Source organism: Drosophila melanogaster, chromosome X (assembly GCF_000001215.4).
Source record: "Drosophila melanogaster chromosome X".
NCBI classification, from domain to species: domain Eukaryota; kingdom Metazoa; phylum Arthropoda; class Insecta; order Diptera; family Drosophilidae; genus Drosophila; species Drosophila melanogaster.
Window position 1 is genome coordinate 16,548,121 of NC_004354.4, and position 12,346 is coordinate 16,560,466.

The following is a 12,346-nucleotide window of genomic DNA, read 5'->3' on the forward strand; positions in this document are numbered from 1 at the left end:
ACTATAGCATGCTCTCTTGTTGTCATTTTTGTTTTGTTTTTAATTTGGCAAAAAAAAAACCATAAAAAAGTCGTATGCGATTTAGTTTTAGACTACAGTATACAGTACACATCATACATAATTACGTTTATTGCATTCACTTACATAATTGGCATTCCACATTCATTTTACATATACGGATATATGTATATGGATCACACATATGTATATGTATATACTATTCATCATATGCCGATAGTTGCGACCCCAACAATCATCAAATTGCAACTAACTAGAAAAGGCAGGTAAGGAAATTAAATCAAATTTAACACTTCGACTGATGGTACTTTCGATTATGGGGCAACGTAAATGCGTAATCTTGTGACTTCGATTATCTGTATCTTTATGGGTAGGTAACTTCATCTTTATCTAGTTGGAGACAATCCAGAAATGCTTACTTTAAGGTCGAGTGTCGGGAGGCGAGACGGGATCGAATCAATCAGTGTATTTAGTTAACGACCGAACTCGCGCTTTCTCCTTCTGTGCTATGCAACTTCCTCGTTATATTTCCTCTGTCTCTGTCTCTGTCTTAACACACACACGATTTTAGTAGCTGCTACTAGCAGACTTGGCCTAGTTAATACTTAATGTGAAATACTCGCTGGAAATGAAACATTTTGCGTTTACAAAAATATCGCCGCACTCGAGGTGCTTTGAATTTATATATGTATATATATATAGTTATATATGCGTATTCATTAAAGAAAAGGGCTTTTGGGTTTGAATTTTAGACGTAATTATAAACAATTAAACACACTAATGCAGGGTTACACAATTTAGGCGACTATCGAATTAAAGTTTTCGCGCTCAAAGAAATATTACATTATATTGTACGGGGATAACGACCAGTGACGACATGTCTGCGATTATAGATAATCTAAGGGCAAGTGGACCAATCCTGCTCAACAGACACGCCCACTCGCACAGGCACACACAAAAAAAAAAACATATATAGACGGATATATCACGTAAATCTGAAAGGTTTAAACCTATAGAAAATAGAGAAAAGAAATCTATCACTTTTTTATCCTATTTCTTGCGGTCCGCACACACACACACACTGATTTCGCATCCATCCGCCTCTAGTGACTGATCTTTTGCAGCTTTTGCAATACTTTGAGACCCTGTTCCTGATACTCCTGCTTGGACATCCAGAAGCCGTCGCGATCCTTTGTCACCTCCGCCAGAACAGCTCCGCCGATAAAGACCATATCCTTGCGTCGCGGTGGATCCTCAATGCGTATTTTGAATTTCTGCAATGTAATCGTTCAATTTGTTAAACACGATGTGCATTGATTAGCTTTACTTGACAACTTACCGCCAGCTTTTCCGTATCGTTCTTGAGTACCCGCTCCAGGTACAGCTGTTTGATCTCACGCTCCAGCCGACTGGGAAGACCCGGATACATGGTGGAGCCGCCGGACAGAACTATGTGCTTGTAGAGTTCGGGCCGTATGTCGATGTCTGCCGCCTGGATGGTGTTGAAGGCCAGTTCCGCAATGCCCGGTCCCTCGACGTTGATCAAATGCGGCTGGAACAGAGCCTCTGGCGCCTCAAATCTCTCGCCACCGACCTTGATAACACGACCGTCGGGTAGCGTGTACGATTCCACCAGCACCGTCGTCTCCAGGGCCAAACGCTGCTCCATCTCGATGTCGTAGCCAATGTAGCAGAGCTTCTCCTTCATTATGCGAACCGTTTCGAAGTCGGCGGAATGATTGAAAGCGTAGCCACGTAGTAACAGTAACTAATGATCATAGATAGATGCGAAAGTATAAGTCACAGTTTGGCTATATGTAATTGTAAGGCAAAGCAACCTTAATCAAATAGCGAGTGATATCCCGACCGGCAATGTCCAATCGTCGCGTCAGATGGGGCAGGGCAAACTCCTCGTAGACGGGACATATATGCGTTACACCATCGCCCGAATCGATCACCACGCCAGAGATCAGACCCTGGGCATATAGCGTCAGCACGGCCTGGATGGCAATGTACGCCGAATCGAAGCCATATTTCTCGAACATCACCTGTGAACACAAACACAACAATGTTAGTTTGAAGTGGGATTTTAAAATATGGTATGACCTCACCTCAATCATCTTCTCGCGATTCTTTGTGGGATTCATGGGCGGCTCGGTTAGCAGGATTTTTGTGTTCGTCGGATCGATGTCCATCTTTTTGGGACCGAACGTGTAGTCCCACACGTGGCACATGTCGTCCCAGTTGCGCACCACACCGTTCTCCATCGGATAGGAGACCTCCAGCAGGGATCGCAGCTGTGAGGCCTCATCGCCGACCATCAGATCCTGTAAATTCGTTCGTCAGAGGACGCAGCGTTAGTGTCCGTGGCTTGGTCAATGGATAGCCATTGGGATTCGGATTGGTTTGGACTGTTTGGTTGGTTGGATGGTTGATTGGTTGGGTATTTGCTTAGAGGCTGGGATGGTTAGTCATTAGTGTGGGAGACATACACAGGTGTTAGGCACAATAACAGCGAGCACACTACAAGAATGCAACTAAACTCGTCTAAACAATCAACGATTAACAAGAGGCAGCAGTGAGTGTGAGTAGTTGCGGAAAAGGACTTGCCTTTCCGGAACACTGGCAAACACAGGGACGTGCAAAACAAACGGGGGATTAAAATAGGGCTAAGCAGACACAGGACATCATGCAGACGAGAACACATAACAATTTCAAATCAGCAAATCACAATTAAAACGAGAAGCAACTGAATTTGGTTGCCTTAAGATATGTACAAAAAAAACCAAAGGGTGTAAGCTAGGAAACAAATGGTATGAAAACATAGGAGTAAAACTTAAATAACAAAAATTATATTTACGTAAATTTGTCGTTAAATTGAACAGATTCGATTGGAATTCGGTTTTAAACACGCCTCAGATTTATCCGATATGAGAATTAATAGATTTGTTTTTTTTTTTAATTTTTTTTTTTCGATTGTGGATTTTGTCGATTTTGTGGATGGAGTACAATTATAGATGATGGCCAAAAGGAAGCAACAAGATAGTTGGACGGGGCCGGAATATAGTTGGGAAAATATTCAAGGCAAACAACTAGTGAAAAATGTGAACAGTTAACAGTTAAGTTAATTAATTAATTAAATCCTAAGTGCGCAGCTTGAACTTCAAAAAAATTTCGCAATATTTTGCCAAGCGTGTGTTATTTTGGTTTTTGGTATTTTCGTATTGTGTCAATCGTATACAAATTTTTATTATTTTATGTTTACTTGGTGATTAGATTTCTGGTAGTGGTAGTTTGGATTTTGGTTTTTTTTTTAACTATACAAACTTGACTTACATCGACATGTAAATCCTGCAAAACATTTGTTTTTAAAAATATATGTGAAAAAAAGAACAGAAAAATGTATAAGAATATTAAAAAAGAACAGAAAGATTACAATTTTAAAAATATTTATTTTCTGTATCGTTTTTTTTTTTATTGCTATTCAAGATGTGTTCTTAATGATTCTTAATTTGATGTTTCTTCTGTCTAAAGTAAAGAACTTCTAAGTAAGATCTATATATCGAAAATCAAGTGATGCACTCAAAAAAAAAAAAAGCTTAATGTCTGCGGGGTTCAGCCTCCATATCCACAGTTTATTAAGCTATGCCTAAACCTTGGTTAAAATCAGATATCCACGGACCAACTTTTAGCATGATATATTTACCATAATATATATTTATATATTTTGTATGCATGTGTATAATAATATGAGGGCCCACACACCGAGACCAATGCAACTCAAGCAAAAATGCAATATTGGGATAAGTGACCCCCAGAAGTGATGAAATCAAGATGGTAAATGAAACGATATGCGAATGGGGTAGATCGAAAACAAATTATATAGAAGTAAGTAGATATGCGACACTAATAGACAGAATAGAAAATAGAGCAATTCCACTCCAAAATCAGATGGGTTAGGGGTGAAAAAATATGGTGGGTAATTTGGTGGATAGTGAACTTCTATGCGCTAAATGTATTTCTTGCCGTTTAACTAGTCATGGAGTAGTTACATCGAAAAAAAAAATGATATAATATATGGATATTCGTGTATTTGATGGCCTGTGCACAATTGAATTTGTGTAGTGTATATGGTTGTACTATCTCATCATATTGTTAATTAATTTTAGATACTTTAATTGGTAAGTACGATGGATCATACCTTGACTTCGATATCGCCGATTTTGTTGACCGCCCGAATCATGGGTCGTCCCACCATCGAGGGAAAAATGTGGGTGGGGAAATTGCTGCCGGCATATCCGCACTTAACGAACTGAAAAATAAATGGAGATGTCATAAATACATATATTTATATTATGGTGTATGTGGAAACACATTAAAATAATATGACAGCCGACATATGTACATATATTATTATTTGAGTTAAGCCCTAACACGTAATATGATAATTTAAAATGCTTTTGTATCAACAGGTACTTAAAAATTGCACATAATAATAATAAATAATTATTTTTAATCATTTTGTTTAAGACCAGCTATATCATTTTTCCCGGTGCAGCATTTCCTTGCGTTTTTACTGCTGTGACTTATCGAATTCGGACCGTTATCACAAAACAAAAATTTTTGAATTAGTTTTGATTATTTGGTTTAGGACCAGCTAAATCATTTTTCTCGGTGCAGCATTTGCTTGCGCTTTTACTGTTGTGGTTTATCGGACGCTTATCGAAATCGGACCGTTATCACAATACAAAAATTCTGGGCCTGCGATAAGAACTGATTGTCGGAAATTTTATGGAAGTGTTGGTGTGTGCCAGTGTCGCTCTTTCGACAAATATGTAGGTGTGGGAGATACTGAGTAACGCTGGAATCGTGAGTAATCCACTGATTAGTCAAGCGGAGAGCAAGAAGAAGAGTGGGGAAGCGGAATATAAAGGAGAGGAAGAGGCAATCGCGTAATTGCAACTGCTGCAACTGCTTGACTAACCGCGACGTCAACGCCCGCTGGCCAGCAAGCAGTGAAATAAGCAGCAGCAGCAGAAGCGCTGCTTAGTCCACAAGAAGAAGAAAACGAAAGAAGCGCAGCCAACAACACTCGAAATGTGTGTCACACACCAGTCGTTGGTGATGGTGTGGGTGTGTGCGCTCTGTTTTCACCGCTTGTGGGTGATGTGGGCGGTGCGGGTGGTGACTTTCCCGTTATCTTACCCCAGTGCCGTTATCACAGACGATAACATTTCGACCCTTGCTGTCCATGCTTGAAGGACTCAAAACCGGATCTCTGGAAAACCACTGCTTCTGCTACTCCCGTTGCTTCTGCCTCTGCTGTGGCAACTGCCTTTCCACTTCCACTGATGACGCGACCAGGTTGCCTTTTTGGGTGTTGGTTGTGATTCGGTTTGAAATCACAGCTCGCAGCGCCTCTGCTCGATAAAACCAAACAAAATATTGCACATCAATCGCCTTTCCTGTTGACTTCCTGGGCCGTTTGTTGAGCACTACTGTTAATTGATTCCTTTTCGGCTTTTTTTGTATTTGGACCGCCGGAGAGCGATTGTACTTAATCATACACTTTCCTCTTCCACTCGCACACTCTCACAACACGCGGGCGGGAACCTTGCTCTCTTCGCCACTCTATCGCTTACGTTTATCGCCGCTTCGTTTGGCGGTTATTGGGAATTGAACTCTTAATTTAGACTCGCAATTAAATTTAGGCCGAAACAGTTTGCCGCTATCGACTATTTATACTTATAATTTAGTTATACTGCTGTACAAAAACTCCCTCGTTACTCCCCAGAGTTGAATAAAAATAGATGCATATTCGATACTATCGGCGTTGGACTGAAGCGTACAAAACACCGAAAATAAATACCAGAACCGTTTAGATACTAGATCCAATTATATTTTTTTATTATTTTACAAATTTGTTAATTAAGTTTACTAGTCTGTGTGCCACTTTTAACAATTTAAAAAAGATTAAAAAATACAAGTTTATTAGTAATATATGTTACTTGCACAGGATTTACACAAAACAATTTCAATTCAATTAAGACTTTATTAATTAAATTATTGGATTAAAGATTTGGCAATTTAACAACTAATCACATCTATTTGAAAAACCAATTCGGCAATTGCTGAAATTTCAAAATACTCACATTGATTTCTGGTATTTTTCGTTTGCGCTCTTGCCTCTCGTTCACTCTCATACTTGGAAAAATATTCTTGAATTAAGACTTAAAACAGGTTCAAAATTTGGCGCCATCATTGAATACATGCATGTATTTAAAGAATTGTAATTTAAGCAATTAAGAAGAAAAATGATAACTTGACAATACTGCTCCCAAGGATAAAAAGTTAAGTGATCGAACGCCATAAAATGGAAAGTTTGTTGCTGATTTATTTTATTCCGTTTATATAGTATGTATATGTATGTATAATTTAATAATATAATAAACGTTACTCATTTGTTATCTTTATAATTGCTTTAAGAGGCGAAATGTCTTATATATGTATGTATATACCATGCAGCCGTCTCGTTCCCGCATTTTTTGATTCTGCTTTTGTCTGGGTATTATGTGTTATATTGAACGTTTTAATGCTTTTTAAATAGTTCCCATAAGTATGTTGGCATGGTCTTGACGTACATATTATCAAAATCTACTCATCTCCTCCTCAGCCGTTCTATTCAATTATTTACTTTTACTATGTGCCAGGAAGTTTTGCCTATGCCTCATGCAATAGTTATGTACTTTCTTTATCGAGGGAACTAAGCAAATGTATTGTTAGTCATACATAGTGTAGAATTATTAATACTTCTTAGCTTTATTATTTACCATGGCTCTTGATACACTCGGAATGCAAATCGCCCTAAGAGAATCCAAAATTTACAATTAATTTATTTCAGAAAATTATCTGAATATTGCCTACGTTTAATGGCTTAAAATGTATAGTTCTTTGATAATTAAACTATATTAAAAAAAAAAAATTAAAACTTAATTGTTGACCTATGCGTATTTTGGTATTAACAATTGAAATAAATATTTGTTGTTTTTCAAAAATTATACCTGAAATGTTGTCCATCAATAGAAACATTTGTTTATAGCCTAACAATATGGAATTTAGTTTTCAATTTCATTATTTTAAATCCGTAAAAACCCATACTTGTTGAAAATATTTGCGGCGATTTTCGAACATAAATGCCGATTGATTTTCTGAGTGTATACAATCATTCTATGGAATTGGTGTTCTTGGCGTTCAATACTCGAGACTATTGCAATTAAATGTGATTTGGGGGAACTCCCATTTCACTCGACTAACTAACTAAGTATGCATTTGCGGTGTAACAACATTAACAATTTTAACCACATATAGAACAGAAACTCTGAAACTTAAACGGCCCAACAGCTTTCATCAACTTTCAATAATTATATAGTTGTGGTGGAGGATTAACAAAAAAAAAAAACGCTATATATATATCTATATAAATATGGTGTATCTCTCAATTAGTTGAGTAAGTTGTTTCCATTTCTCCATCTTTTTTTTTTTTATAAAAGCTAAGAGGGAAACTCTGCGACTGCCGCCTCATCCTTGATTTGTTTCTTTTAGCTACGATTTAATTAATCTTGGTATTGTTACGATACGTGCATAGATCACTAAAACTAACTGTTTTCCAATGCCAACTCGGTATATAATATATATATATATCTGTATAAATATTTAGATTAGAGTTCAATGCAATTATTGGTGGTTGAAGAGTCGAAGCAAAAGTACAGCGTTAATATTCTTGGTTCGTGGATAATATGATCTCGATGAAGGCATTTCTTGCGTGAGTATGTATGTGGTATATCTTATAGCTTTTGATTTCGCATTGATAGTGGTTGTGATTAGTGATAAAGGAGAAGCTGATATCATCGGTTTTTGGGAAGAGGTGTAGGCGCAAATTGAGAACTTGATTGCCATCATTATCATTGAATTGATCTGAAACGCCGAAACTCATCCGTTTCTCATGTGTGTGCCATGCCTTATACTTACTTAAATACATCTCATTCGCTTAATCTCATTGCAATTAGCTCATACTAAGTCAAGGAAAATAAGTTTTGTGTTTGTGTGTGTGTGTGTGCTAGCGCTCTTTCTCTCTCAACAAAAATCGATTCGCTAAATTAGTTAATTAATTAATCGTTTAGTTCAATTTACACGCAGAAATATATTATACGTTATTAGGTTTACACAGTAATTTAATAGTTAAATATTTGATTTGCTATTTAAATGGTAAACGATCCGTTCTTTCAGTGTTCAAAATGCATTCACATCAATGGAAATCGATCGATCCTATTCATCAATTTATTAATTAGCTAGACTGTGATCCTCAAACAACGATTATCATCTTGTGTGATCTCTTATGGATTTTTGCTGCTTTTTCTTTGCTTTTGCTTTTGCCATTTGGTTGGTTTTTTTTTGTTTTTTGTTTTTTGTTCGCCAAGCTACTGATAAAACGCAAATAGTTAGTTATACACACACAGTCGTACACGTAAAATGTAACATATTAAGTCAAAAGTTAGATTATGCAACAATAATACATATACATATATTTAAGTATATATTTAAAAAAAAAAAAATAAACTCTGATTTCACTTTCAATGTTTAATTCGTATAAGGAACATTTATGGACTATTGCGGCACATATTGCAAATGGTTTCGAATTTGTTTGCTTGTTTCATTCGTTTCTTCTATGCAAGATTACATTTCTAGAGTTCAAGGATTACGATTATTACAAAAAATGACCTTTGCTCATTTCAAATTTCATTACACTTTCGGTTGCATCTCGGCACTGCGCCTCGATATTTCTAAATAATCATATGTATACATATATGTACGCTTCTTTTTTGCCGCTGCTAAATGTTTGGAACAGATTAGCGCTGGATTTTGTTTCCCATATCTCTTCAATTGGATTAGTGTTTCTTGCCTCTGGGGATTATGGGGATTCTGCTGGGGTTTTTCATCTTAAATTATCGCATTATCGCAGGGGGAGGGATTTCAATTAGCTCTTTCCGTTTTGTTCATTTTCCATTTTAAAATTTGCCCATTTCAGTTTATAGTTTATACATTACAACTTAAGCTAGGTTATGGGTTACGTTATGGGTTGGTTTTCTTCTATCGCGAAAGGGAATTTTCCGTTTTGGGGGCCGGCGCGCCAAAGTATGCCACACATAATTTTAATATCCAATGTGCGCGCGCCTGCGTAAAAACAAATCTCTGCTCCGTGCCGTCGGTTTGGAGGCTCTGGGCCATGGACATAGACATGGGCATGGAGCTGGTGCGGGATCACATACGAAATGCAGGGGGTTATGACAATTACTTAGAATTAGAATTGGTTTTAGTATTTAAGTTGTTGCTCTGCCACATTAAGTTTAATTAAGGTTCCGTTCGGTTGGTGTTCTTTGTGTTGCCTCCGCTCCGCTCCACTCAGCCCCTCCTTCAGACCAATTCAGACCTCGCCAGACTCCACCGTGCCGCATCTGCATCTGCATCCTCGTCCTGCAGCCGCACTAGATGGCACAGCTTACCCATGTCCAGCCCCATTTTTGCCGCCCTGCTGACTGTGCTGATTCGGATCCTCGCTGGGCGTGGGCGGCTGATCCCGCCGCGGCGGCATCCGTTCGTTGACGGCATCCAGGCCCTTGGCCTCCGCGAACGAGGTAATCTTGTGGTTGGGCGAGAAGCCCTGCATGGCGTTCTTGAGCGACTGCTTGCCGCCGGAGAGGGCGCCGAGGGGCAGGGCGCCCGTGGGCGTCAGGCCCTTCAGCTGCAGCACCGACTCGGACTCCTCGCGCAGCACGGAGAAGACGCGCGCCATCTTGCCAATGGCACGGATCTTGTTGCGTATCACCTCCTTGCGCAGCGCCGCCTCGTCGTCGGAGAGCGGCTCCTCGCTCTCCTCGGTCATGAGCTCGTCGTCGGAGCAGATGTTCAGCACGTTCACCAACATCTCGGTGACCTTCTCGCCCACGAAGGGTAGCGACCAGGTGAACACGTCCATGAAGTTGGGCAGCCAGTACGGGTGCGGCGAGCAGTTGAATTGCCGGATGTTCATCACGTTGTTCTCGTACTTCAGCACCGCCGCCTTGTTGTTGTACACGTCGAGATAGTTGGGCGCCGAGAAGATGGTGATCAGCGAGGGGAAGCCGGTGGTCTGGCTTTTGCGGTACATGCGGTAGCCGGCGTCCTGCGCCTCGTGCGCCCGGATGATCGACAGCAGGTTGTTGTTCTGCAGGAAGTCGCAGCAGGCGGCGTAGCTGTAGAAGTACGAGCATCCGCGCACGGAGTTGTGCGTGTAGAAGTCCGAGTTCTTCTCGTTGCCAAAGTCCTCCAGGGGATCGGACCACAGCAGGTCGCACATGGGGCCAAAGGCGGGCGGCTCCTTGAAGCGGTCGAGCCGCCGGATGTCCTCCAGCTCGTGTATCTCCGGCGACAGACCGCCGTGCACGCAGAGGAACTGCTGGTTCATTAGCGCCGCCAGCGGCAGGCAGTCGAATGCGTCCATGCAGGCGTCGTACACGCGCTCCGAGTACTTGATCTTGCACTCCTGCTTGAAGGTGAAGTACTCGGTTAAGTGCCGGCACTCGTGGTTGCCGCGCAGCAGGAACAGCGTCTGCGGATAGGTGATCTTTAGCGACCACAAATACAGGACGCACTCGATGCTGAAGTAGCCCCGATCGACGTAGTCGCCCAGGAACAGATACTTGGTGCTCGCGGGCGAGCCGCCCACTTCGAACAGCTTCATCAGGTCGTAGAACTGGCCGTGGATATCACCGCACACCGTCACCGGCGCCTCAATATCGATCATCGTCTTCTCCTGACGCAGCAGGGCGGCTCCGTCCTGGATGATTTTCAGGGCGGGCGCCTCCTCGATTCTGCCCTCAAGAATGAAGTGCTGCTTGAGCAGCTCATGGTTGGGCTTGCCGGTGCGTTGGTCGAACACCTCCGCCAAGGTCAGCTTGTGGCTGGGCGGGAAGGGAACGCTGTCCACCACCCGTTCCTTGGTGTTTACTGCCGTGTGGCCGCCGTGCAGCTTTCCAGTGCTCGCTCCTGTGCCCGTTCCAGTGGTGGGACTGCTGTTGTCGCTGTTGTTGCCCGCTGCAGCGGTACTGCTGCTATTATTGTTGTTGTTCGAGGCGGTACTATTGGCATCTGTGGCTTCCGCCGATCCGGCACTGACGGTGCGGGCACTTGTTGCCGCCTGGGCAACGCTGCTGCTCTGGTTATTCGAAGACATGGTTGAGACTTCTGTTTCTGTTTCGGTTTTTGGCTCTGCTTCTACGGCTACTGCTTCCCGTTTCCTTTTTCCTGGTTTCTATTCCGGGATTCGGAATCGGACTGCTCCTCTCCCGCTCCCACTTCCACTAGCTCGCTCTCCCGCTCTCGCTCTCCCGCTCTCGCTCTCTCACGGCTCAGTTCTGTTTCCACTACCCACACACACGCACACGCACACTCGCTCACTCACTCACTCACACTCTGGTACTTTCCCTGGCTGCTGCTGCTGCTGCTGTGTGGTTGTTGCTGCTGCTCCTACTGTTGTTGCTATTGTTGCTGTTGTTGTTGGAGTGCCTGGTGAGCCGCTTTATCGCCTTCCAGCTTTGATTCGCTTTCCTTTACTTTCCGCTGGCTTTGCTTTGATTTTGGAACGCTGACTCCGCTGCTTTCTTCCGTGGCCTGCGCCGCTGGCCTAGCCGTTTTCCAAAAGTGCTGCTTTCACTTAACAACAATCATAGTCACTCTGTTTCAGTATTTGCTACTTTTTTCGCTTCGGCCCTGCAGACGTCGTAATTTCTCTCTTTCGCTACGTTTTTTTTCTCGCTTTTTTTAATGGAATTTTCTGCAGTGTGGCCGTGGCTCAAAAGCTCAAACTTACTACACGGCCGCTGGAATGTGTACTCTAGTCGAGACTCGCACCTGGAATGGAAGTCATGGAAGTAGTCGAGTAAGGTACGTGCAAAATTATATCTTTCTCTGTATATTTAATATTCTAAATGAATACGCTTACTTTTATCTCCTTTCTAACAATATATTCACTTTAAAGATGTAGATGGTGGCGCAAAATTAAAATCTGAACAAATTCCGCACAGCAATGTACCACAAGGTGCTAAACTTTGATAATTATATCCAATTGGACTTGGTACATATTCAAAATGTCAACTGGAAAACATTTTATTTTAAAAAAGCTTAAGCTATCAATTAAGCCGTTCATCTTAATTATTCTTTAAACGTAGTTAACTAAACATTATAAAATGAATTAAAATTAGAGAATATGAGAGCCCAGATGCTGAATTTATCA

General features: G+C 41.3%; 2 protein-coding genes across 6 annotated transcripts, besides 1 other annotated feature; both read right to left on the bottom strand.

Moving 5' to 3' along the window:
- Positions 1–22: part of a mobile genetic element that runs on past the window's edge.
- A 147-nt stretch (positions 23–169) lies between these two features.
- Positions 170–5,848, bottom strand: Arp2 (Actin-related protein 2). Of its 3 annotated transcripts, none has more exons than NM_001103531.2 (7): positions 5,661–5,831; positions 5,224–5,438; positions 4,220–4,330; positions 2,130–2,345; positions 1,857–2,066; positions 1,358–1,786; positions 170–1,292 (listed from the first exon to the last, which is right to left on the bottom strand). In NM_001103531.2, exons 2-7 carry the CDS (start codon positions 5,269–5,271, stop codon positions 1,122–1,124), a joined length of 1,185 nt encoding a protein of 394 aa, NP_001097001.1. In that variant the 5' UTR covers positions 5,272–5,438; positions 5,661–5,831; the 3' UTR covers positions 170–1,121. The 3 variants fall into 3 exon arrangements, with proteins under 3 accessions (NP_001097001.1, NP_001259621.1, NP_523372.2); NM_001272692.1 differs by adding an exon at positions 3,355–3,369 and having other exon boundaries at positions 665–1,292; positions 5,224–5,831; NM_078648.4 differs by having other exon boundaries at positions 665–1,292; positions 5,224–5,848.
- A 658-nt stretch (positions 5,849–6,506) lies between these two features.
- Positions 6,507–11,896, bottom strand: Pp2B-14D (Protein phosphatase 2B at 14D). 3 transcript variants are annotated; one of them, NM_001258786.3, is made up of 1 exon: positions 6,507–11,896. In NM_001258786.3, exon 1 carries the CDS (start codon positions 11,285–11,287, stop codon positions 9,575–9,577), a length of 1,713 nt encoding a protein of 570 aa, NP_001245715.1. In that variant the 5' UTR covers positions 11,288–11,896; the 3' UTR covers positions 6,507–9,574. The 3 variants fall into 3 exon arrangements, with proteins under 3 accessions (NP_001245715.1, NP_001245716.1, NP_523373.2); NM_001258787.2 differs by having other exon boundaries at positions 7,346–11,896; NM_078649.4 differs by having other exon boundaries at positions 8,644–11,896.
- Between the last annotated feature and the right edge of the window lie 450 nt (positions 11,897–12,346).